General features: G+C 37.8%; 1 protein-coding gene across 5 annotated transcripts in view; it reads left to right on the top strand.

The window, feature by feature from the left end:
- TPK1 (thiamin pyrophosphokinase 1) overlaps positions 1-27,469 on the top strand; it is a 297,778-nt gene that overhangs the window by 112,867 nt on the left and 157,442 nt on the right. For all 5 annotated transcript variants that reach the window (XM_056483741.1, XM_056483738.1, XM_056483742.1 and 2 more), the window contains one exon: positions 26,702-26,774. In XM_056483741.1, the coding sequence (XP_056339716.1) occupies positions 26,702-26,774 (73 nt within the window). The remainder of the gene's footprint in view (positions 1-26,701; positions 26,775-27,469) is intronic.

Here is a 27,469-nt window from a genome sequence, read left to right as displayed (position 1 = left end):
GACTTTATAGTTCTTTCAGTCTTACATACTTGGCCCTTGGAGTATTCTTTTCCTCTATCTTTCTTCTTCTCATCTTAATTGCTTTGGGTAGGTATATTTTACCTTCAAACTATTTCTTTTGAAACAAAAGAAGCACACGTGCATAATTTGGATTTTTGTCTTTAAAGAAATCATTCTGCTGGAAAGAATATTCATTTACTTCTCTGAAGTCTTTTTCTTTAAATTCCCTGTCCATTGTTATTAAAGTGCTGTCTGCTCAGACTCTACTGATGTACTAATCATTTTTTAATGCTGTCCTAACCTTTTTAAAACTATACTTTATTCAAAGCCTTGATATCTAATTGTGTTGTATCAAAACCTAAAAAAACAATGCTTCTTTAATTTTAGAGAGATTATTATATGCAAAAGATATAAATAAAGAATTTGATTGATATTTTGAGCTTGATTCTCAGTGACACTAAATTTTATGAAGAATCCTTTAGAACAGGAAATAGTGATAATATTTTGGGAAAAGAACAGCTTGCAGTATGGTGCTGTTGTACTGATATCTTCCTTTGGAGATAAGTTCATGTTACAGAATCACAGAATGGGTAAAATTGGAAGGGACCACAATGGGTTGAAGAAGCCCTTATTGTCCTTTACAGCCTTTGCCAGCTTTAATTCCAGATGGGTCTTGACCATCCTCATCTCATTTATACTTACTGTGGCAACCTCTCTGTATTCATTCCAAGTGTCCTGACACTGATTCCATTTCCTGTGTATTTATTGATTACACTCAAGTAATGACAGGAGTTCCTTGATCATCCACAGGCCTCTTTCCCCTTGACCTTATTTCTTTCTCACTTGGAGGCAACATTCTTGGGACTGGAGGAAGTGATCCTTGAATATCAAGCAGCTCTCTTGGATCTCAATTTCCTGCAGGCCTCATTCCCATGGAATTCTTCCAAAAAGCTTCCTGAAGAGGCTAAAGTTGGCTCTTCTGGAGCTCATGATTACAATCTTACTGCCCTGCTTCCTCCTTCCCCATACTGATCTTCAGTGTCTCATGGTCACTACAGCCAAAGCCGTGCCCATCATTCACATCTCCTAAAAGGGATTCTCTGTTTATTAGTATGAGATCAAGCAGCACACCATTCCTTGTGTCAGGAAATAGTCATCAAGGCTTTCCTGGATGGTTTGTGCTTCACTGTGTGTTTCTCCAGCACATGTCAGGGTGGTTAAAATCCCCCACAAGAACCAGCACCTGTGACTTTGAGGCTGCCTGTAGAAGGCCTCATCAACCTCCTCCTCCTGCCCACAACACCCACAACAGCATCACCCTTACCAGTCTGTCGTTTTATCCAGACCCATAAACCCTCAACTCACTCGTCATCCTCACCAAGACAGAGTTCAGTACATTCCAAATGTTGCCTCACTCACAGAGGACAGCTCCACTACCACATCCTTCTGGTCTCTCTCTCCTAAATAGCATGTAGCCCTCCATGACAACATTCCAGCCACAGGAGCTGTCCCACTACATCTCCATAACCGCAGTGGGATCTGTGACTGCACACGGATCTCTGCTTCCTCCTGTTTGCTTCCCACGCTGGGAGTGTTTGCTTTCAGGCACTTTACAGAGGTATTGGATTGTGTCAGTATCCCAGAAGGGGTGCAGAGGGATGATGCATGGTCTTTCCACTGGTTGTGTCATTGGATGCTTGTGTTTAATTGAGGTTTTACCTCTTAAGCCTACTTTTGGTGCTACCATGGTTGCTCTAGCTCTTGCTCTATGCTGAACAATTCTTTAACCTGCTTTTCTTTATGTTGGCCTGTGCTGGCAGATGAAAAGCAGCAAAGGGTGATTCAAGAGCCTGCACCTCCATCTGGTTCCTGCTTTCTTCACTGATATCTTGATTTGGTTTCATGCTACACCCATCAAGCAAAGGAAGTTCACCCTCTTCTCTATAGCACTGCACAGGCTGACATAGCAATGAGACTTTATGTCATGAGATTAACATATGTAAGATGTTATCTGTCTTCCTCTGTGTTTGTGGTGTCATTTTTATGATCTTTGGTTGGTTTTCCCATTTTCTCAAAAAATCTGAGTTGCAATTATTTTTGTTTAAAGACAAACCAATCCAAGAAAACCTTCATTTTTGTAAGTGCTAACAAGAAGAAACCATGCCAGGTTTTTTCAATGATATGTTAAAACAAATTGCCTTCTAGAGCATGAGGGCTAAGAAGAGTAACCAAAAGGGTAGGATAACTTTCCCTTAAAGAGGTTGGTCCTTGAGAGCTGTCAGTGCTGGGGACATGGAAAATGGAGGAGTGAATAAAGACTGAATGCTGGTCCTTTTCTCTCACTGACTGTACAGCCCAAAAAGGTTATTTTCCTTAGACTATTAACACCAGTTCCCACTTAGAAATAAGGATTACTGCTAAATCATTCTTGATTGCTAAACATTTGCTACTAATCAGAGTTAAAGGTGAGTTGCTGATCTTTATAGTTTTTTTCTCTGCCTCATTCTGCCTTGCCTATCCAATTTTGAATTTTCTTGAATCATTGTGAAGCACTGCTTTCCACTTCAGCATTAAGCTGTTGTTTGTCTGTATCACACTGCAGAACTTGTTTCTCAACACTTTCTGATTAAATCTCAAGACATTGATTAACCTGTGTGTCACTGGCTTTGGGGTATACAAAGGTGAAAATGCATTGAAAACTATCATGGCACTGGAACCTTTAAAACCAATCATTACTACTTGTGTCTCAGATGCTGTTTTCCAGAGAGATGTCAAATCCATGGTGTATTCAGGTTTTGCAGTGTTAAGAGCATCTCTTTAAAGAGGGGAACAGTGATCTCTACAAGAGGAATGATAAACCAGTCATGAAAAATACTGTGTTTCTGAAGTTCTGTTTCAGACTTACTGTGTGACACTTGTTGGCTTGCCTACAGTTGCAGAGAGCATCACTTTCACTACCCTTTCAGTTTCTCCTTGTGAACTGTATAAAATATAAGAATAGCAGTAAAACTGGAAAATGGTAGCATTTTCTATACATTAAACATAAATGAAGTGAACCCAGGTAATGCATGAATATGCAGCTGCTACTATACTGCTCTTCTCTGAGCTGGCCATAAATGCAGGTAGCTTCAAGAGGCTCTATGGGAGTTTTTAAAAATTAGGAACAAATTTTGTAGACATTTCCAGTTGATGCAGCTGCTAAATTTCAAACACACACCTCAAAAATATCTTTTTACAATCAACTTATATCTTTGAAATCCCTGTCAAGATGCAATTCCACTTGAGCTTTAGCTTGCCTAACTTCATCCATTCCCAGGCAGAGCTGTGTGCTCCAGCATCTCTCTTAAAGAAAGGGCAACTCTTCTTCCCTGCCTTCCTATCCTGTTCTTCCTGAAAAGACTGCATCTCCTCATTGCAACACTCAGTCATATTTCTGTGATCCCAACAAAACTGTGGCTCTGCAACTGTACACAGATCTCTTTGTTTTTCTCCCAAATTGTGTGCATTTTCCAGGGTTTTATTTTGCATCAAAGTTTGAAAGCTAAACAAAAGTTTAACCTTTGAATAGGAAACCTAAGCTGATGTAACTTCCATGAGGAAAGGTAATCATCGTATATTTGCCTGCGTGCAAAGTGGAAAGAGGAATCAGTGTCTGTTTATTTGGAAGGTTTCATGTGCTCATTTTAGCAATTTGTGAGTGTTAGCAATGCCTTGGCTACTTTAGTTGGCTATTTATAACTTACACTGAATTTGACTAATCTGAGAATCAGTGCCTCCATTGTCAAGACAATCAAAAGAGAAACATCTGCACAACAGCTAGCAAAACCAATCTGTAAAATGAGATCTTTGGTCTTTTTTCCTGAATAACCTTCCACTCATGGAAAAGTGGGTCCCTAGTAAGATTATTAGGCTGAGAAATTCATACATACTTTGCTGTGTTCTATATTGGATTAGAAATAGGGTACTTATGGAGGTAATTAGCCATTGACATAACTTACTGTACAGCTGAGAGGAATTTTTTGCTTGAACTCTTCAGATTAAACTGAGTATTGTTTTTAAGATATATTCAGGCAAAATTTAGGGCACTGATGCAGAAAACACTGAATGAGATTATCTGATTATAGAGTTATACATGAAGAGTATAATGATAATTTCTTGTCTTTAAAGTCTATTCATGATTTGGAGATGTGAGACAGTTATACTTGTGAAAATTTTGCTTTATTCATGTTGATATGAGAATGTTTTAGTAATGTTTAAAAAAATATAGCCTCTGAAACTGTGAGGTCAAAGCTAGAACCTTTGCTGCTAGTGGTGAAGAGTTCTTTGATTTGAGTCCAAAAGCCAAGGAAGTTGAAAGCTGAGGCAGTGCTTTATTTGTCAAATGGCTTAAAGGAGATATTTTACATCAAACATCTTTGCCTGACCTAAAAACTATAGCAGTGCTTGAAAATCAAAATTAGAATCTTGCGTTTATCCTAATAAATTCTGCAGGAGTGTTCAGGAAAAACCTTCCTATCCACAGTTTTCTCCTTTAGGAAATACCTGACTTGGGATTAATTTTTAAATTTTTAGAAAACAACCAGGCACCAACAAATTTAAAGAAACCAAAGAAATTCATCTCTTAGTGTTTGGAAAGATGAATCCATTTGCATTTACATAATGTGTTTGCTTCAGATGAGAAATTCTCAAGATACCTCATGATCATGTAACTTTTGCTTTTTTTCATTTATATCTTCAACTTAATTACTTTCACTCAATTGCATTTTCAAATACATTTATATTCCAATAGCTGTGCACTGTTAAGTCAAGATTTGTTTCAGAAACAGAGAAGAGTTGAGATAGCAAGACATGAATATCATAAAATATGCATAGTTTCAGTCCTCAATTTAAACCAAAATTAGCTTCCTGTATTGGAAGGGGTTTCCTGAAAGTATTAGGGTAATAACATCACTAAACATATCAGGCTTATTTGGTCTCTGAATCAAACGCTCACAGAAATTATGAAAGTTGGAAATGATTGATCTATTTTTTTTTTTTTTAATTTTTACTGCTGGGTTCATCTTCATATTAAACAGCTGTATAAGCCAGACCCAGAAATATGTATTTTTCTGGAGTAAAGGAGTTATTTCTATTGACTTAGTAATCATATGCTATAAAGGAAAATTCTGGGAGTTACACAACCATTAGTTCAGATTCACTTGAGAATTTTAGGAGGGGCAGAAGTACTCTTTTGCATATTACAAAAAGTGGAGATATATTTTGAGAGGGACACCACCTACTGAGTTTCCTGGGAGGTGCTTCTAAGTGTACTTACTACATAAACCATAATAGAAAATGAGCTAGTTTTGTTTTTTTTTAATCATTCCCTCAAACTGAATATCAAATGGCAGATAATAATAAAACATATGGTCTTAAAAATATTTAGCAGAATCTAATTATTCTTCATATTGAATTTCTATTGCTTTTGCTAGTCAAGATGGTAATTGTAGAATCATTAGTAATATTTATAATTAAAGTGATGGGAGGTGACAGTGCTGCCTGTTGTTGTGACCCCTGAAATTTAGATCCCTGATAGAAAGAAGGCTTAGTGGCATCATGCCCCTATGGAAGCTGTGAAATGGCTGGCTTTTCATCCCTGAGGTAGTTGTGTATATGTGGATGTATGGACCATTGTTTCTTTTATGTCAGGGGGCAGTGGAAGCAAGGACTACAGGACCACGGTTTCTTTACAAGAGAAGAGTAGAAAAGAAAAAGCAGTCCTTGGTAGAACCTCTGGATATGATTCACAAGAGGAAGATGTAGATGTATCAGGTTTTATATAGAGCGAGAGTATTGTCTACAGGTTAAAACTGAGAACTGGGAACCAAGGCTTTTATTTTGTTCCTTTATTAATTTGCTCCAAGGCATGCAGTGAGTTACAAAATCATGTCACATTTTCAGTCACCTTTAAAATGCAGGAAAATAGTTCTCAAGAATAAATAACTGCTCTCTCACACATGATCTCATCAGAGTTTCTGATATTTTCTTGTTAAAAGATGAACTTATCAAAGGGCCAGGTATCATTCCTCATGAGATCAGTATTTAATAATGAATAGTTGGTCTTAGGTGGAAGCAGACTTAATCTCCATGAGTGCTCCAGGGATCTTCATGCTTTGGCATAAATCCACTGATTTTCTTTCTTTCCTTGTATATCTCAAGATATTCAGAGTTGGCATTAGGACTCTGTTTTAGTCACATCAATAAACACTTAATGTTTGTTGATGTCACTGAAACTCCTAATCTTGTTTAGGAATAGATAAGAAGGACCAAGATGAAAATCTGGGAAGAGGGAGTGATGAGCAAATACAAAACAGGTGAACAGTTCAACTTTAGAAACAATGTCTCCTGGCTGCAAGTGAGGTGCTTTGCCCATAAAACTGCTCTATCCCAGTAAGAGCACCATAAACCAAGTTTAAATTGCCAACCAGAAAATCAAAAGGGTCACGATTTGTCCAGAACAGTAGTTTGGGGCGGGGTGGGGGGGAGCTAAGAAAAAGAGAAAAAGGAGAATAAAGGGACACTTCCAATTAATCCCAGGTCTTTCAATCTGAGGGTTTGTACTGCTTCATCTTATTCTTCAAAGAGCTGTATCTCTGCCCCTAGTGTACTGTAAGTAGAGGAATGTCATTGCCATCTGGGTGATTTCTGGCTTTATGACATGGTAAAAATCATTTATGGCCACCCCAATGCTAGAGATTAGGACTTGCAGTGATAAAATATCCATGCATTGAGTCACATCTGGAACAAGCATCTTCAAAAAGACTTCTGAGTGAGCTAAAGAGTACTCAGCACTTTATAGTGGTTTGGTCTGTTGTGCCTAAGAGTAATTCTTAGGATCCAGGAGAAGCTGGCTTTATGTGTAGTGTTAGGATGAAATGTATGCCTTTGTTTCCTTTACATCTCTGACTAGCAATAGAAATTAAGGATTAAGCCAGCAGTGCTTGTTTTTATGGAGCAATGCTTGGGGGAGTCTGGGGACTGGGAGTTTTCTATTCTTGAAACAAAGCAAAACTAGAAACTTCTTACAAGCCTCAAACTAAACTGGATCTTTGCTGCAATAGTACTTGTCATTTAAAATTTGAAGTACAGATTTTATACTGGACATGGCAAGAATTATCTTAGATTTGAAAGAAGCTTTTTTAAGACCTGAGAAGAATGCCAAGAGCAGTATTCAATTGGGGAGCACAGAAATGCATGAGCTATCAATGCATGCATATTTATAAAATGAATGCATGTTAATAAATGACCTTGAGGTTGACTAATCTGCCCTGTTACACTTCAGACATTTAGGGAGGAATTACTAGTGCTATAACAAGCATTCTCTTTTTTGTTTTTTGGTTTTCCTTTTTTCATAGCCTGGAAAATTCTGGGGAAGAGCAGATATAGTCCCTTGCAGCTGACTTCAAAGCTCAGTATATTGTCTAATGGGACTGAACACAAAAAATATCCATAGATAAATTATTCAGATTAGTTTTTGCTGTCTCTAAAATGTTCTTTCAGTAAACTTATTAGTGATTGTTGGAGCATAAACATATTCTGGGTGTTTATTGCTTGGTTTTCTTTCCTATTCTCTCTCTTCAGTAGACTCTGCTCTCTTTTTATAACTGTGTGAAAGCCAGAAGTTCTGACTTTTAACAATTTGCATTCAAATAGGCACTTTTATTTTCAGAACAGATTATTGTATTCTTTAAATCTGTTTAAATTTAGTGTTAGTGGAGCCAGAAGCTTGCAAATGGGGGGGGACTTTATGTATTGTAGAATATGATGAGAAGTAAAACTTGAGAATATAAATTTATTCATCTTTAAACTATTTTTCCTAGTTGTTCTGGTAAGATTTGTTTTTAAATCAAAATGTATTCCAAGAGTGGTTTCATTTTACAAATGGACTCTTTTCATCTTTTCATTTTAAAATGTTTTGTGCCACAGTTTTCACAGAAAATGCTGTCAAAAACAAGGAACTGTGTTCTAAAACCGTGATCAAAGCTGCATATTATAGTTGATAACTGAAAATATTTAATAAATTTACTTTTTAGGGTCAAGAGATGACTATCCTCTGCCTCTTCTCACAAGGATAAACTATAGAGCAAAAACTGCAGAGCCAGTTGCAAAGCCATCAACGTGAAGGGTTGAGCATCAATCATTTGCTGGTTGATTGAAAGCTGGACTAGATAAAGTTGCCAGTCAGCCTGGCAAATTCCATAATTTAAGACAAGAGGGTTAATCCTGTTAAAAAATTGGAGCTCTGAGTTGGCAGAGAATCAGTTTTGTTCTGTTACTAGAAATAACTTGCTCAAGCATATGGATGATGTGTACCATTGTACCTCCAAAGCTGCTCTTGGATACACTTATATTCAGAGAAACTCAAATCTGCTTCAACTCATAGCTCATACAGAAATCACACTCGTGTGTGCACACTCCTCTCCAACTACCATACTACTGGCCTTTCTCTAGGTATCACCCTGGGCTCCATTTTTGCAAAATGGTAGAGGAAAAAGTCTTTGAGTTAATTGTATTAAATAAAAAGGAGATAAACTGCTGTCTCTTGCATACAGACTTAAAAAAAAAAGTTTTATCGGTATACCTGAAAATGTAGTGAGTGTCAATTATAGAGAAATATAGAGAATTCTGGTTTTTTGAGCAAGGGAAGAAAGATCTGTTTTTGATAGCAGATAAAATGAAAATACATCAGGCATTAATGTTAAAAGACAATCAAAAGGCTGCTGGAAATTGTATAAGCTGTACAGAAATATCTTGCCTACTGATCCCAAATAAATGTACAGAATAACGTCTGTCATGCAGCAGGTAGATTAGATCCAAGGTTACAGTGTCTTAAAATAAATGGAAATGCATCAAGGTCCATTGGGGTCGTTTTGATGCTTTTCTACCTGTGTGGGACATTTCACATAAGCAAGTCTAGAGGCTATTGCAAACTCGTTTTGCTGTCTCTGCAGAACCCTGGACCAGTATCACCACATCCTTCAGCTCTGACTTATTAACTCAGCTATGAAACAGGGAGTTTCTACTGAAATATGCACTAAGGCACTAAGATGGTTATTGATACCAGCGTGAGCATCTTCTGTATGCTGTGGGCAATGCCTTTACTTGCGAATATTTTCCATTTTTCTTATCTTTTTGTAAGCCCTTGTGTACATATGAGCACCTCAGGAGCAGATTAGCACTGCAAGGATACAACTAGAAGAGTGAACTTCAGAGAGATGAGAGAGCAGTAGATAAAGCCTGGATGACAACTCTAGCATACACCAAAATACCTGTATGTTGCAAGGGAGTCTGAACCTGGAAAAATTCAGAATAAAAATACATCTGTCCTGCATTAGTTTGTTTTTTTTTTTCTCCAACAGGGGCATGTGTATGTGTATGTGTATGTGTATATGAAGAAAGAAATTACAGAAGTGGGTTAGGGAAGAGACACATTCAGCTTTTATGGGCTTTGGAGCAATGTCCTTGTTTGTTCCTCAGTACCAAGGAATATTAAACTGACTACAAAATAAAAAGGGTCAGACAAATAATACTTGAGAGAGAATACAGCCGAACATGGTTGTAAGTTATGTTTCATTGCAGGGAGAGAAGAAACAAACCACAACTGACCAGTGACTATCTCAGTGGGCACACAGCATGAAGGACCTGTAGAAATTATGTGGCTTTTTTCAGGATTTTGAAATTAACCTGGTGAATGAGGAGAACTGTGATTTCATGCAAGCTTGTCTGTTTTGTTCTCTTTCTAGTGTTACTTAGGTATTTTTCTTTATTGTCACAACACAGATATAAATGGAGCCTGTGCTTGTTGAATAGGGACCAGATAGCCTTTTGCACAAATTCAGAATGTTCTATTGACTTAATTGGTAAGATGCTAAGCACTATATGCCTGAGCAATTACACCCTCTCCATGCATTGCCCTGAGTTCTTGCATTATAACTAATGTTTTACATAATGCATCACTTTTCCATGGTGATTGCAAGGAGGGAAATCACCACAGCTGGATGTAATGTTTTCAGCAGCCTCGTATTGTTCCAACAGCCTGTGAAATTGATGAAACAAGAGCAAGAATCCTACTGTTGCTTTGTCAGTAACCACGTCTCCTAGAGACTGGGACATAATCCATCTTTATCCCTTATGCTTTAATAAAAAAAAAAAAACCAAAAACAAACAAAAAAAAAGTTATAACTTTGTAAATATTGTTTGAGCATCTATTACTCTGATCTCAACATTGGCAGTAGCTGGAAATTATTACTGCTTACTGTATGTGAAGCAACTTTGAGGTGCCCACACAGTGATCAAAATATTTCGATTATTTAGAATAGTAGCAGTAACATTAGGAATTAAATTAATCCTGTAGCAATAAATTATTCCTGGTCTAAGAATAATTCTTGGTCTAACTCTTGAGGGATATCTCACCTACACAGAGTGCTTAACTGGCTTTCCCTGGTGGTTAAGAAACTCTAGCTGGAATAAATTTCTTTCTTTTGAAATTAAGCTGAGTGGGGAGTTGTGAGGACTAATAAGGATGTGTAGATAAGATGTTTTGTACCATAGAATACACGTGTGCATGCAGTTTGGTCTTCATTTTCTCAGGTGTTTTGATCTCTGTGTAAAAGGTATCTGGCAAATTTATAAAATAATAGAAGCAATAAAAAACCATATAGCTCTTCCCCTTTGTTTATTCATTACAAGTGTTTTGCATAAATTAGAATGACTATTTAAGTGAATGGAAATGTAGGGATTTGCATCTTGAGACTGGATTAACCCACTAGTGGGGAGACATCTAGTAGATGCGAGTGAAGAAGATTGATAAGGATCAGCAGGTTAGAAAAGGTATATTTTTAGAATGCTTGATGTATGAAACAATGACAGAGAGAGTAGCAATGGCAGTGGATAAAAGGCTGTGCCTTTTTATTTCAGCATAAAAATAATGCTGGAATGTGGGTGAAGCTCAAAATTTTTTCTATGAGACTGGTAGGATTTTTAGGTCAGCATTTGTTCTTTTGAGGTTTAAGCTTTTGAGTGGGTAGTGGAGTGATTGATTGATTGACTGATGTATCGTTTCTTCAATTGGTTGTGCTACAAGTCCAATGACATGGTTCAGTGATGGGCATCCAGATGTGGGCCAGAGCAGTGCCTGTGGTTCTCATCCCCTCTGCACAGAAGTGAAGCCAGTCTACAGTGGCTTGGAATCATAGAGTCTTTATGCACTAATGCAACAGAACTCTGAATATCTCTGTTTCTTTGTCAGCAGGGATTTTGCTTGGTGTTAGGAGGACCTAAACAGGTTAGGGACAGACATAGTCTAAAAAAGGAGAAAATTGGAAGGGAGGGAGAAAAACAGGGCACAAGGATAAAGATGGGAAGGGAGTGAAAATATTTTTTATACTAAAGCTGAAAAGAAGAAAAGTCTCTGGAATAAACCTAGTTAATAACTTCAGTGGAGCTACTGTTATTCTGTAAGAAGAAAGGAAGAAAGAAAGGAAGGCTTTGTTATTTTCCTCTGCAAGTTCCAGCAGTATCTGTGGGAGGATTGATGTTTTCTAATTTTATAAGCTGCAGCAGGGGTGTTAAGTATTGGTGACAGATCAGATTGGAATCGTGCACATGAAGGTATTTGGAGTAGTGAGAGAAAGACAGGCTGCCCTGAAAAGACACCTGAATAGAGTCAGTAAAGAATCCAGTTCTTTTTTTTTTTTTTTTGTTTTCTTTTTTTCCTAAAACATCATCTGTGAGGTTTGACAACAAATGGTTGCAATTAATGAAGTGACAGATGTGGATGTCAATATCTCTTCTTTCTGATGCATTCAATTGTAGGGAAAAAAACCCCTGTGCATAAGGTAATTTTGGGATTTTTTTTTACAAGAGGGAGTTATATGAGGAGCATGCATGGATATATGTGATTTTCAGCTCTCAGAAGGAATTCTCAGGATGGTGAAGAATCCATTTTGAAGAGTTAACATTCCTGGCTAGTGGGTCACTGAACCAGCACCTACTTTCCAAGCACCAGTCTGCTCTGATGGGCACCAAGGGGCCAACATTAATCCATTGTTCAAAGCTTTGCAGCAAAGCAATGAAAGCAATTGCACGAGCTGTGGTTCTGCCTCTCATCTTGTGGAAAGGTTACTGCTCTCCGATTTCCGTTCGGAGTCACAGCGTTTCAGCTTGAACAGCACTTTCTGACAAAGACAGGAGCTGGAACTGTACTACACTGTCATTTGGCTTAGTGGGATAGTTAAGCTTTTCCTGGCTTAAACAAATAGGAATTAAATGGACAAATCCCTCCTCATTTCATTACTCCCTCTTCTCTGCCCCACAGTGAAAGTAATTGGGAAGAGCATCCGTGATCATGTTTATTGTAATGACCCTCTCCTCTGGGGATACTCTTGTGGCATTTTTTAATGTTAATTTAGTATTGATTTATGATTCTAATTTATACACTCTAGCTCTTATTCATTAAGTGACCACATACAGAGTTCTTGTATTTCGTGTGTTCCCTGTAAGAACCTGTGCTTTTCATTAAATCTCATCATTAAAGGAAGTGTTTCCAGGCAGAGCAATATTCCAACAGCACATTGCAAATGTGCAGGAGGGTCCCAAGGTCACAAACTCCTTTCAGAGGTTAATTAAGTCTGAAAGAAAGGTATTCTGTTGTAATTAAATAGTAATGAATGAGAGGCTAGGAATATTTGGTGCATAATGCAGTACCATGAGGCAAAGCCAAAATCATCTGCAAATTTATTGTTTTATTTCGTGTTCTATTATAAAATACCCTTGGGTGTCAGTGTAATTTTTATTCTCCAACTTGCCTGTGACAGAATGGGGATTAAGTGGTCAGTGCTGTCATATATGTGATCGTAATACACCTCATTAGGGGTTTCAAGAACTCTAATAGCATTCCCAGTATGCTGAAGAGGCCTTTCATCAGGAGTACCATGTCTTCCCCATTCTGCAGGATCACATTTTTAATCAGAGGGGAAAGTGCTTCCTTTGCCACATTCACAATGGAAAAGCCATGGCAAGTTTTGACTTCTTTTAGTAGAGCCAGCAGAAGTCATGTTCATGACCCTGTTTAAGAGCTCATCAAAATTTTGCTTTTTGTTGTCGTGCTCCTGGGATTTAATTTTTCAGCCTGTTCAAGTGCCTTAGGCCGGATCATGGCACAGGACCATACACAAGTTGTCAATCCAAGTGTAGATTTTTCTTTATTTTTTTTCCTAACCTTCTTTGAAAATCAGCCAATTCCAACATATACACACTGACTTGTTCCACTCTGTTATCTCTGAAGAGTTAATTATTTTAATCTCTAAACATGTGTTAGGTATCTAGAGACCAAAAGCATGAGTTACCAGTAGGTTGTAGCTTTAATTCCTTACTTCTGTGTTTAAAAAGTAATTTTAATTACTTTATTTTATTTTCTCATCTGAAAGCTGCATTTGCAAACTGTTTTTCCCACATTATAAAAAAAAAGAAATTGGGAAAAACTGCTCCTACATACTCCTCCTTGGAGCTCTTCCATGCAGCAGCATCAGCCAGGAGTACAACTGAAAAGAGATGGCCCTTTGATTCCGCAGCTTGGCCTCTGGAAAAGCTGCATTGGCTCCTGAATGCTGCAGTCTGCCCTTCTTGGGTCTTGGACCTGGCCATGACCCAGTGGCTTGGAATGAAGATATTCTCCACCTCCTTCTATGTCATGGACATTCCTATCTAGGTAAGGGAGGTGTTCTTTTAGAGTTAGGGAGCCACATAGCCTGAAACACTTCTGATGAGATCTCCAAAAACTGCTGTTGTGTGAACTGCACCTGAGCTCCATTGCTACCTAGAGAAGGTGAGTGTGCTGCACTTCCTAGAGTACATGGAGCGGAATTTGAAGGTGGGAATGGTCCAAAATCTTAGTGCCTTTGGGCATATAAGCCCAAATTCCAATTTATTAACAGCTGGCTGGTTGTAGCTGGCTGGTGCAGGCTTATTTTGCATCAGAACTTAATTTAAGGATTTAAGCAATGGCTTTGTTTGCAATGAAGTAGAGTTCTCTGCTAATTTCAGGAGAACTTTCCATTTCTCTCCACGAACAATTACAAAAGTAACCTCAATGACAGTTTTTCTGCCATTCCAGTAAAATATGTATCTCTTACCTAATTATCAGGCAGACAGATCTAATCCTTCTAACTTTACACATTTTTCAAAAACTTATCAACCTGAGAATTAATGTCCTTCTGGTATTAAAATGTGTGGAAAGAATTATCTAGTAGTGAATTTTAGATGGAAGGAATGGGCCACACTGTCATTCCCCTGAATGACATTTTCTGTTGAATGACATCGCTAATGATGGTTATAATCCATGTCACCTGTGGTGTTCTTCAGGCTGCTCCCAGAGCATCTCAATATACACTAATTCAAAGTGTTTGATTCGCAACTCATCTGTGTCCAGTCTTTTCCAAAGCATTTCCAGTGCTGCATCCATTCAGGGTTCTCCTCTCCCTTCTTGTAGTGCACATGGTGCAGATGGCAGCAGGGATATTAGGTCTTCCCTAAGGAACAGCTACTATCACTGTATATAAAGGGATTAGCTTTTAATAAGAGCTCATCATTGCACTTGTATTATTTATAGGCAGGTCTGTGTCCTTAAGATCTAGTCCTCATCCTATAAGAAAAGGTAATTAATGTGTTGAAATTTAATAAAAGATTAAGTGAAAATGATTATGACAATAATAGAACTTAGTAGAATAGCAGTTAAGGGTTATATAATTTTTTAATCATAATAAATTGTGAAGTTCATATGGAGGTATTGTTACACTTTTTCATAATAAGCAGGGCACCAAAAGCATCAGAGTTGGCATTAATTTTTTTTCAGCTACCCTACTTGATAGAAAATTACTTATGCAGAGGCCAAGACGGGGATGTTTTTGGAATATGGGTTACTTATCAAGAATGAGGTATTTTCTGTCTGAGTGCTTTTAGCCCACATAGACAAAGGAGGGAAAAGCGGATGATTGAGGAGGGGAGAGATTGAGAACATGTGTACGTTTATGATTTTTCTAATACCTCAGTCCAGTGCACAGGTTTTTTTCTGTGATTGCCACTTACAAATAAGCACAAATCTATACATTGACCTGCCTGGATCTCATATCTGTCAGGTAGGTAGTTATCTCAATGCTTTCATTTGTGCTCCTAAGTGGCAGTAAACTAAGTGCTGCAGATACAAACGGGAGGACTGGCTCAGGCTCTCTTCAAACCTTCCCTCCACAGTATGATTTCCTTGCTTTTGATAAAACATTAATAAGGCCAACCAGCCTAAGTAACAGGCAGTAGGAGTTTGGTAGGTAGCCACAGCCTGGGTATAAAAAGCTTAATAGCAGTAGTAGCACAAACCTACTTGCTGTGCTGAAAATTCGCTGTAGCACCCTAGTCTGACTAATGAGCTGGGAGGGAGATGGACAGACACACACATTTGTTTCTTGAACACAGTTAAGACTCTCATATGTGAAGCTGGCAATGTTCTGGAAATAAGCACAGCAAGCACTGCCATTATAGCTACTACCAGTCTCTGAGCTGTTTTAAAGCTAGCTCAGATTTGATATACACTTCAATCAACCAAGTTCTCAATGTAGCCTTGGAGACCCTTCAGTGCCCCTTAGATTTCTCTTGGTCATGCTTGCAGGTTAGTTTTGGGCTTTTTTCTTTCTTTTTTTTTGTGTGTATGGTTTGTGTTTAGTTGATGGGGATTGCTTTTTTTTCCCCCTTAGCAAAAGATTATGTGGAAAATTGCTCTGTTTTGAATGTATTAAAATATAAAATAATTTTACATCCTCTTCTGCTCTACCAATTCCGAATGTAATGATGAATTTGCTTCTGAGCTTGAGTTTTGCATTGGACTCCTTGTGTATTCTGACTCACCAACTGTGTTGCATATAGCTGTGCTGGTTTCAGGTGGAGCTGGTACAGAGCTTCCCTCTCCCTGGAGAGGAGAGATGCTGGTTATGTGTGCCAGGAGAGGCTGTACGTGTGCAGGTTTGAAGGACTGGGACCTAGTGAGGATTTTAGCACGTGCATGCAGATTTCTGGAGCTTGTTAGTGATAGCTGTAGTTAAGGCCTCACAGGGGTAGAAATATAATGTGATCTGAAGGAAGGATTACTTGTAGCATTACTTGACCTCTTGCAGAATTTTGCTGCCTTGATGCATTTATTATCCCTGAAATTGTTCAAGACCAGTCTGGATGGGACTTTGAGCAACCTGAGTAGTGGAAGTTGTCCCTTCCCATGGCAGTGAGGTTGGAGCTAGATGATCATTAAGGTTCTATCCAATGCAAATCATTCCATGATTATGTGAATTGCCATTAGCTCTTTCTCCTGAGGTAGGATTGCCAAGTCTGTAGCAAACACAAAAACCAGCACAGACTCCTGTGATTATGAAAGCCATTTTATGTTGAGCTGAGGATCAGTAGTTCCTTGGTAAAATTAGTTTAATAAGCAGAGGGTGAAATTTTGGTAGGTCAAATGAGTACCATGTGTCCACAGTAGCCACCCCACAGGTATGAGAGGTTTGAAAGGATATGGTTTGCTTCATCCTTTTAATATTTATCACTTGTGGGCTAAATTGTGAGGTAATTAATACAAACGTGATCCTCGGCTTTTGTAAGTTACTTTGGCTTGATTAGCTGCTGATCACTTATTCCAGCTGAAGATGGGAAAAGATTGTATCTTCTGAATGTCTTTGTGACAGTTGGTACTTTTGAGTGGTGAAGGAAGCAGGTTTTGACATGGTACTTTGGCCAGTGCAAAATTTAGGGGTTTTTTTCCCATAAGGAGTATTTCCCACCATTACATTGGATACCATGGCTGTGTAATTACACCATCTTCTTTTCATATTAGCCATCCAGGGAGCTGCAGGGAGCTTCCCTATGGTGTTGGGGGTGGTAATGGCTAACTTCTAAAACACACTTTTTTTTCAGGAGGCACTGGAAGCTGTACTGACTGCCAGGAGGAGGAACCTGACTGCAGCTAAACTAAAGGAGAATTTTAACAGCTAGAATGGCATTTCCTTGTACTTGGGAGTCTCTGAGAAAGCAGACATCTCATATAGTGGACAGGGTGATACTGCAGCAGGTTTCCTCACATTACTGTATTTCATTACAAGTCGGTTTGTTCACTAATGAGCAGTAAAAATAAATAAAAATTTAGGTCTAGCAAGTCACTGTCAACCATTCTTTTGCATCTATTAAGATGCAGAACATAGTTATGAACTTACCTGTTTGGTATAGAGTTTAAATGTTTTGCAGAAGAAAATGTCAAGAGAACTGATTTTTCCCTAGATGAACATATTTTCTTAGTCCCTCATTCTTTCTCCCTTATAAAAAGTTAAACAAATAAAATCCTGGCGGAAAAACTATTTCAATTGAGTACATCAGGCTGTGATCAGAAGGCAGATTTATTGATACATGAGAGTAACAGCTTTATTTTGTTTCATAATTTCATCCATATGTCAAGTAACTATAAAAGGTGGTTTTATTCTTTAATTAGAGCTTCATCAGAGGCATTTTAATTGCAGCTGTGTTCATGAAACACTTTTAATCTTGTGAAAGAGAGAACTGCTGGTGTGTATTCATAACTGTAAACTCTGCTAACTAAAATATGGCACTGGTACCTTGGCTCTGTAGAGGTGGTGACACAGTCAGAAGAGCAAAACAAGGATTAAAGTGAGTAGGATCTCTGCCAGCTGCAGAGGCTTTACCCAGCTGTGATGCTCCAGCCCACTGAAGACAGAGACACTGGAATACTAAACAGTTTTCCACCAATTCCTTCAGAGCTCTAAGCCTACCTTTCATCTTTTCAATTAGTACAAACCTTAAAAGAATTTCTATTAGACTTTGCAATACATTGTTGTCTAAACCACACATTCCAGAAAATTATATAGGGTCACCCATTGTACAGCTGAATTGTGTAGAAATGGGAGAATGCTCCCTAGAGTTCATCTGATGAAAGGGAGGGTGCTTTTTGGCAGAGGTTACTCGGCATCAGATAGAGCCCAACTCTCATTTTGTATGCGCATTTGTTTTCTGCTGTCTCTCTAATTAATGCTGCTGTGCTGTGCTAGGCAAGAGGTGCAGGTACCTTTTGAAATGCTAATGCTCTGCTGGAACACCCTGGTTCTCTGTCAGCTCTGGAGAAGCTGCAGCAGAGGTCAGCAGCAAAAGGTTTAATGAAACTTCTGCCTCCCAGTGACTTACCCAGTTTCAGCCATACAGAGACAACAGACTTCAAACAGCTGTCTGCTGCTCTGTGTCTTTCCTCCATTCCTTGCCACGTGGGGTCACACCCCCTAAAGTCCTTAAGTGATACGTTTTGTTCCTCTGCATAGTCCAGGTGTTTTCAGGATCCTCAATTCATTGTTTCTCTGCAAAATATGATATACCTTATCAGTGTAAGGGCTTGAAACTTGAAGGATTATATAAATATATTAAAGGTACTCAAGCATGTCTTCACCAAAAATAAAAATTATTTGCTCAGTGGCTGCTCCACAGGCCTAGGATAAGAAGCATATTCAGTAACTCTATAGAATCAATTTGCCTTTCAATAACTGTGTTGTAATCAGATGTTTTGGCTTTCTCCTGAAGACTTATCTTCTCCATAGGTGTTCTTTAAATAAATTTTTATATGACAATTCACTTTTCTTGTCTTGTCTTCCTACTTACAGCTAAGTGTAGAGGTGTGTCTTTTGTGGCCACAAAAGAGAACATCCACCTATAAAATGATATGTACATGAAAATCAGAAAAGAAAATGCAGGCCCAAACAGGAGAAGCATAATCAAGACCTTTGAAAATCTGCAGATTTCCTCTTGTCTGCTTGGAACAAATTGCTTAGTAAGGGGATAAATCTCTTCTTATTGCACTCATGACTCTTTGTGTACAAAGGGCTCTAGAGGATTTCTGCAGTGAGCTACTTACTTCAGTTTCTAGCCCTGAGGAAGCAAAAGGCGTCTTCAAGTTCAACCTCCCCTGCAAAAATATTTTTCCCTGATTTTGTAAGTAACAGATGCTAAACTTGGGGAAGGTATTTAAGGTACTCCAGTGAGAGTAAATAAAGTAATGGAAGCAAGGAAATCCTAGTGAACATCTTTCACATGTAACTTCTTACTGTTTTATTGTGCTTGACTTTTAAGTGTACTTGGAGTGTGAAAGTTCACAGAAAGGACACCTCAAGTTTAAATACTAGTCATTTATACTGACTTTTGAAATTGTATAGTTCAGTTTTCAGGCCACGCTGTAGACATTGTTAGTAACTGTCTGATTAGGTGGAAAATGAAAATATGTGTGTTTTTAGCATTTCTGGGAAAGAAGAGGAATTGTTTATCTTGTCTTGGAAAAGTGTGTTGCCTTGTAGCAGCAACATCTAACTTGGGTGGCACTCCATGAAGCCCTGAGCCTGCCATGGCTTCTAGTGCCACCTTTTTCAGACTGGTTTCTAAATCTGGGTAGTTTGCAACTGCTCTAAGTTTACTGCATTTTAGATCACATCCTTTTGATTCTTCATATGCAGTATAAAATGTTAATAAATAGTTTACATTTCTTTAATGTAATGGCTGGTTTTTCTCAATTTTTTGAGGAAATTCTGCCATCTGTTGCTTCAATAAGAAGAGGGAAAACTGTTTTGGGGGTCTTGTCAGCCTCTATCTTCTCAGTGAGTCAGATGCCCTCACCTGTCAGAGGCTGCAGTGCTTATCTTCTCCCCCCTTTCTTCTGACTTTGAGCCCTAGAAGACTGGAGTCTGGCACTTCCAGACAAGTATTTATGCTTTGCTAGCATTCAAAATCATATACTTGTGGGTGACTTGTGCTGAGGCCCTGGAGCATTTTTTGCCACTGAGTTAATGTGCTGCTCTGAGCCACTCTGCCCTATGCAAGGGTGAAAACTCACAGCTTAGCTCCCTTTTTAAAAATTCCTTTTGCCAAGGATCCAACAGCAAGGCATGGTGCTTGAGCCTGTGCAATGCTGAGTTGTGCTGAACAGCTTCAGCTTTAATTCACTCTAAGATCATATATTGCCATCAGCTATCCTTTATTTTAAGAAATAGTTCAGTCTATGAGTAATAAAAACAAAACCACAGGTACTTAGCAGCAGTCCCTGGGAGCTGCTTGTTCTGAGCATACTGAGTTTTTCATTAAGTGCATATATTTACCTGAACACAGGAGGATGTTCAGCACCATGGCAAACAAGCAAGTAGTTCTTAAATCTCAGAGTATGACTTAATTTAATACTGTAGCAATTGCAACTGGAGAAAAAATTTCAAATATTGACTATTAAAAAGAAAAATGCAACAATTGTAGTTATCATTAACACTCTTTTTGCCACACAAGGTTTTGAGGCAGGGTGTAAGCTTTTTCAGATTTGTAGTGATAATGGAAGAAAGTTTGCTCTCCCCTCTGGAAGATGTCCCTCTGATGTGTGCTTTGTATAGCAGTTTGAGCTGAAGGCAATATGTTCTTCAATTTATTTTAGATACTTTATTATTTGCAAGCTGGCACTACATACCAGACAAGCATAAATGAATGCATTATTACCTTCATATCTTCACACATTTTTATCTTTTTCTTTAAATTGTAGGGTTTCCAAATGAAATAATACTTATATGCTCTTTAACACTAAGCTCTTTAAAAAGTAAGGAAAAAAGAGGCTGTTTTTCAAGGCTGCCTAATATTCAAAGTGCTTTTAACCACATAACTACATGACTAATATGCAGATATGCTAACAGCCTGTGCAAAGAATTTAGGTTATCTGTGTGTAGCTTGATGTATGCATATATTTGCTTTCTTCATTAAATTGGTGTTTACGTTGCTGGTATTGTACCCCTTCCATTTTTTTTTAATTTTTTTTTTTCTTTAAGTCTTATTAAGTCACGTCCGGATTTCTTGTAGTGTGTGAAATGCTGTTTGGGAATTGTTTTGTGTAAGCACTTGCATAATGAACATTAGGGTTTTGTTAAGGCATTTGAAGAGGATGTGGGAAATAGTTGGGTTTTTTGGTTTTTTTTTGTTTTTTTGTTTTTTTTGTTTTGTTTTGTTTTGTTTGTTTTTGTTTTGTTGATGTTGTTTTTTTACTCCAAATTCATACAGAACTGGCACATCATTGTCAGTGCCACCCTACTGCAAACATTGTATAGTGATAAGGGAGGTTTTGGGGATCAAAACTGCAGTAATGGGCATCATGGAGTCAGAAAAAGTAACTGTCTTCAAGACACACTGTCTTCAAGAGAGTCTTGATTGGGAAGTAGAGGATGGACCAGTTAAGGACTGAGGTTTAGCTGGGGGTTTTAGTTGATAACAATAAGTTCATATTATAGTTATCATCGCTTATGATAATAACAGGTTAAGGAATCATTTGTGGCATCTGCTCAAGATTGATCAAACCAAAATTCTTTTCTATGGCCAGTTAGAATTCATTAATTGCATTGATATTTAAGTGGTGGGCTTCTGAGCTGCAGGCATTACCCTTTCTTGTGGCAACCTTTCAGGTAATGCATGAAGGTATTTATAGATTGAATAGACATTAACTCTGAATATATCTCACTATCTGACATTTCTCCTTTACCCAGAAACTCACCTCTGTGCAGCTGCGTGGAGCATCTGAATATGCTGCTCTGAGACAATATATAAAAGGTGCCTGCTTGTGCTGTACATGTCTCTGAGAGTAAAAAAGGCACTTTGATCTTTGCAGCAGATAATGGTATACTTTTGACAGATTGAAACAGACTTAACACCTTTCTAATGAGAACAGCCCTCACTTACTCTTCCTGTCAAGCCATCAGGAGGGCAAGCTGAAAATGCACCTTAGCAGCTAGCAAACACAGAGTTGAGAGTATTAATTTTTGTTTGTTAGGGTTTTATTGTTATACTGTGATTTTAATGCTTATCCTGTAATAGTGCTAGAGAGTTTTATCTTCTGTATTCCCAAGTACTGGAAGCTTACAAAAGTCAGAGCTGACTTTGCTTCATGTTCAGTCTGCAGCATTTTATCATCACTGATTTTTTTTCCACAGGGATGTAGCTTGTGTGTGCCTGTTACTCCAGGGTAAAAGACACCCAGTTAGAAATTTTTTTTTACTAGTGAAAAAAAAAACATAGGGAACCCACTCTATACCCTCAGATGATACAGCTGGGGGACACACAGTTTGTCTGCACAGGACTATTTTCTGTGCTGCAGCTGTAGGAATCAAAGGTATGCAGATACTGCCTTTAGATGCTCATGTCTCTGATATTAACATTTGTTTAAAAAAGGTTAATTGCATGCAATTATGTGCCAAAGGAGCTACATCACAAGAAAAGTCAATAGTACTAGGAAACTGTAACTTTGAATTAATGATAGAGCTGAGCAGTTATGACAAAGCATTTTATTTAAGAAGGCAGCATGGGTTTTTTAGTATAAACTGCTACAGTGTGATAGTTTTATGTGGGTTTTTGTGGGATTTTTTTCTCTTTTTCATAACTGTATGAAAACGCATATTTAACACTTCGTACTGAATTCTTAAAGTGAGTGAATAAAGAAGCAAATATTCTGGTGTTTTAAATTTAACACACTGTTCATTAGTGTTGAATATTTAAAAACAATGTTGCTGTGTCTATTAGATATATTACTTCAATGCAAAAGGCAGAATTTTGCTTGTTTAGCATAAGAACCTCAGAGTTTAAATAGCTTCTATTTATTTTGTAATCTGTCAGTGATAAGAATCCATTGCTGCTTTCTGGTACTGGTGACTAAAAATTTATTGGGATATCTAGAAACTATGTCAAACTTGCTGGAATCTCTTCCCCCCAGCTGCTCCCGCCCCTGCTTTCCAGCCCAGCATCCTGGGAGTTCATAAAATTCAGTCAACATTCAGCCTTTATCCAATTTGTATAAATCATCTACTAGGATCCATCTCCAAACTGCTGAGAAATAGTGTTGTTTTTTTCTTCACAGTCTAGCTAAATCTTTAAAGGTTGCATATGGAAACTATGGGGGTTTTATTTTTTTAAAAAATTGCTTGTTACATAAATAAAAGATAAGCAGTCTGGTATGGGGAAGTGCCTTTGGGTCCTCATCTGAAAGTAATCCTGGCCCTCCTGACTTCATACTCATTTTAGATGGATGCAGTATGATTCCAAAATAGACGAGAAAAAAAAAAAAAGGCAAGTCCAGACAGCATAAAGCACACACCTAAACCCAAACAAAATAAACCCTTCAACACCCAGAAAAACCAAGAGAGAGTGAAAAGAGTAAGAAAAAATCCACTTGGTCCAAGCTTCTGAAGATTTTTTGTTGCCCAATGCCTGGTGTATACTTCTTGACAGCTCTAGAAAAGACTTGGTAGGCTAGGCTGATCTCACATGAATTTTATACTTTCAGTCTCATTAGGATTAGGGATTTGGCTCACTCCTGATGAATGTCAATATAAAGTAGCAGAGAATCAAGCCAGCTGAGCTGGTCATGACCTTATATGCATAGTGATAATTAATAGCTAATGAGAATGATAAAATATGGTTCTGAAATGCAGTAGACTGTTTAGGAATTAAAATTTCAAATTGCACTAGGAATTAAAGACATTTTTCCATCGTGGGCAAAAAGTTAAACTCTTCCACTAAAGGATATGTGTCAGATATGTCACTGAAGATGTCATCTTCAGTACAGTTATGCACCAGAATGAGAATTATTCATGAATTTGAGTTCAGAGGGCAGGAAAACATGGGTTAGACTAATATAATACTTGGTTTTAATCTGTACTTTAAGTAAGTGCAGCTGTTTTAACTTTTACAGGGAGGCCTTTCTTGTTATTTTTCTCCTGACATTTCTTCCACTCAAATAGAAATAAGCTTGATGCTGATTCTCCCAAGCTTGATCTCCTGCATCCAAGTCTATATTCAGGAGTAAATACAAAACTATATGAAAGCAAGCAAGTGAAACTTAATTATTACAAAATATTCTTGTGTTACTTTAGCATGAAGGGTTTTTTTCCCCCCATATACCTCTCTCTCATCTATTTCCTCTGTTTCTATACCAGTGCTAATCTCTGAGGTTAGTCAGTCAAGAAGAATTCTTTACAAAATGAACTTTTTTCACTTGTGTTAATTGGAAAGAGCCTTGACTCAAATCTGCTCACCTGGATCAGACAATTTGTTCCACAGAACTCAAAAAGGACCGTGTCAAATACAACCTTTATACTGAATGTTGCCTTACTTTTGTTGGCTTACATAGTCAATGAGCTACAAAAAGTAGCCATCTTCCCTCTGAAGATAAAGCAGGCATTTTTTTCGTGTCTGTGAGGCTGACAGTGGAGTTGAGATTTGCTATTTTTTTTTAATCAGGCGTGAATTTCTGAACTTTCCTTTTTTCTGGTGTTGCTAAAAGGGAAGGAAAAAAGAAGGAATTCTTCATGATCCCTAATGGGAGGCCTAGACATCTCAACATTTTGAAGTCTCTAGCCACAATTCCTTATTCCCTTTAGTCACCAGAAGGTTTTGTAGCTGCTCCAAGTGAGTGATTTAGAGAGGGTATGTTGAAAATGGACACAGAGCTTCCTTGCAGAGGAGATGTTCAGGAAGCACAGCCAGAAGCCTCAGCAGAGCCCATGGGAGGTACAACTGAAATGCCTATTTCTTCTGCTTGGAAAATTTCAGACTAGCTTTTTGATTGGAAATTGTTTTATTTTGGATGAGAACAAAAGCTGTGAATAAGCACTAGATCCTTAAAAGAAACAAAATTTTGGCTAATTCTTCTCCCACTTATGTCTCTTGAAGAATGCAGGAGAAATAGCTGATTATTTAAAAGCACTGTGATTTGTAGCTACTGTAGAGACAAAAAACAAAACAAAACAAAACCAAAAAACCCCAAAAAACTCCCAAAAACCCAAAAAAAAAATAAAACCCCAAACAAACAGCAAGAAAAAAACCCTACAAGCTGGCTTTCCATGACAACTGGCTGCTGTTTTTCCTGCCCAACCTGCTGGAGCACCTCCAGGGTTTGTATTCAGGGCCACCACTAAAATGCCTAGAGTGAGTTTACTTTTAATGGCTCTGCTTCAATCAAGACAAAATAATGATAAAATAACAAATTGAAAGAGAATACCTGCAGGTTTTAGGCTTGTCATATTCAGTAAATATTTCATTAAGAAACTGATAGAAAGGTAAAAAAAAAACAACTATTTAAATATTAACTTTTGAAAATGTGGTATTTTTTGTACATTGGAAAGGTCAGTCTTTACAATGAAGGAGCAAACCTAATTTTCTGTTTAGTTTTGAACCATACTGATGGAGGCATATGAAGCAGAGCACTGAAGCATTTGCATTTCTCCCACTTGATTCCTGTGTCCCCAGTCTAACCCAGTGCAGCAGGTACTGCTCTTCTGACTGCAGTGAGTGTTGGACCATCACTTCTGGAGGGATTATTTTTATAACAACCTTAGTAATAGTGGAGAGCAGGGAATTTGAAATGCCATAGTTGCACATGACCTTACTCACAGGAAATGTTCTTACCAGCTTCTACTGGAGAAGCTTTCAGTTTTCAAATAAAATGGTGGCTAGTGACCATGCCTCTCCTTTGAAATCTTTGCATGGACACAGAACACGAGATTTTTATAAGTTTTACTGAAACAAGGAGTTTCTAGACCCTGCAGCATTCTTCTGAAATCATGTAGCAGAAAAAAAATATGTCCCAATATGCTGTCATCAATTCCTTGTTACACAGTTTAAGCTGGAAACTAATTTGTTGATGAGCTCTCATCCCCCTTGTAAAGTGTGGTAGCCACAGAGTTAACTAAACTCACAACTTTACTTTCAAAATTTAGCACAGCCTTATCTGTTGAAACAGTGGAAACACCTCTCTCACCTATCAGCTGCATATTAAAACTCAAAGAATTACTCAAGATGGAAAGTCATGTTGAGTGTTTTGGGGGGCATTGTGGGCTTTTCCAAAATATTATCTTACACTGTTCTTGCTATAGCACAGGGGAAGTTTCGTTAGGAATTTGACACGAATTTATACAATAAATTTTTTTAATTGCATTCTTCAATTAAAAATCTACATGTGGCAAGTTAAGATAAATATCCCAAAATTATTGCTATGTGCTTTGCAGCAATACTACTATACAAATGATAGTTTGGAGTTGAAATTAAGTTAATGGGAGTTAAAACTCACTTAGTATTTGGCTTCCATATTTTGAGAGTGTTTTTAATAATCAAGAAGACTAGAAATGAGATGACATCACTAACAACTAAAATACAAGTCCTTGAAACATTTATGGCATACCAGCTGTCCAAGAAGAATCATCATCTTCTGACAAATTATATCCTCTGAGGCTTGTCAGACATGCTATTTCAAACACTTTGCTGACTGATGATACATTTGAAAGATATTTGAAAGTTGTCTTTCTAGGACCAGGCAAATGCAAGTCTGACCTGGAGAGATATATAAGCAATATGCAGGTCCCTCAGCAAAAGGAAAATAGATTTGCCAGTTTTACATTTTGTTTGTTACCTTATTTTGTATCACATCAACTTGTTTTAATATGCTTTTAAGGAAGTCATATTCCTTTTAGAAGATGAATGCTTGTGCTCCTTAGTACACTTGATAAAATAAATCTTAAATATATTAAGATGGACTAATTTTTCATTTCACTGCTCATTGCTTTCTTTTCAGCTTCTTGCCTGATTACATCAGTGGTGATTTTGACTCCATCCAGCCAGAAGTCAAGGAGTACTACAAGGTCAAGGTAAATTAAATCCCTTTGAGATTTTGTGTGATAGAGCATTGCAAGATCCAAGCCGTTAGTGCTCTCGTTGGTCATTAAGTGATTCTGTGTCCATTGATTCCTTTGAAGCTTCAGTTGTAAACACCTGAGAACCTCAGAAATTGTGTTTTATGGCACTGTACTAATGCTAAAATAAACACAGGAAGTGCAGTTTTCATAGTATCAGGTGATAAAATAGATCAAACATTGGTGGAGATTACAGCATCTAGAGACTAGGATAAAACTTCCTGAAAAATCTGTGACTTCTTTTGCATGGTGATATACAGAGAAAGAAAGATTGACTTACCATGATTCCCACCTCGTGTGTAACCACATACTTTCTAGAGTTCTTCAGTGTGCTGTATGGAGGATATGACTTTACCTTTTTAAAGGAGAGCTGCAGATAGAGAAATCTGTCTCTTTCCTCACCCATTGAAGCACTGAATTAAAGTCAACTACTTCTGTTGCACTGTTGAAGTGCCCTCCTTAATGAGATATTGGATAAATTCCTGCCTGTGTTATTTTATTTCCAGTGAGCAGCATAAATGTAAATTCACTTTTCTCAGGTCTTAGGGCTCAAAGTTCTGCCTTTACCTGACTCTTTGGTACTTAACATAAATACCTTTGGTATTTAACACTTCACCTGCCTACTTGTTTAGGCTTTCATGATAATCACA

The sequence above is a fragment of the Oenanthe melanoleuca genome, chromosome 2 (assembly GCF_029582105.1).
Source record: "Oenanthe melanoleuca isolate GR-GAL-2019-014 chromosome 2, OMel1.0, whole genome shotgun sequence".
Classification (NCBI taxonomy): Eukaryota; Metazoa; Chordata; class Aves; order Passeriformes; family Muscicapidae; genus Oenanthe; species Oenanthe melanoleuca.
This window is presented reverse-complemented; position numbering and strand designations above follow the sequence as displayed.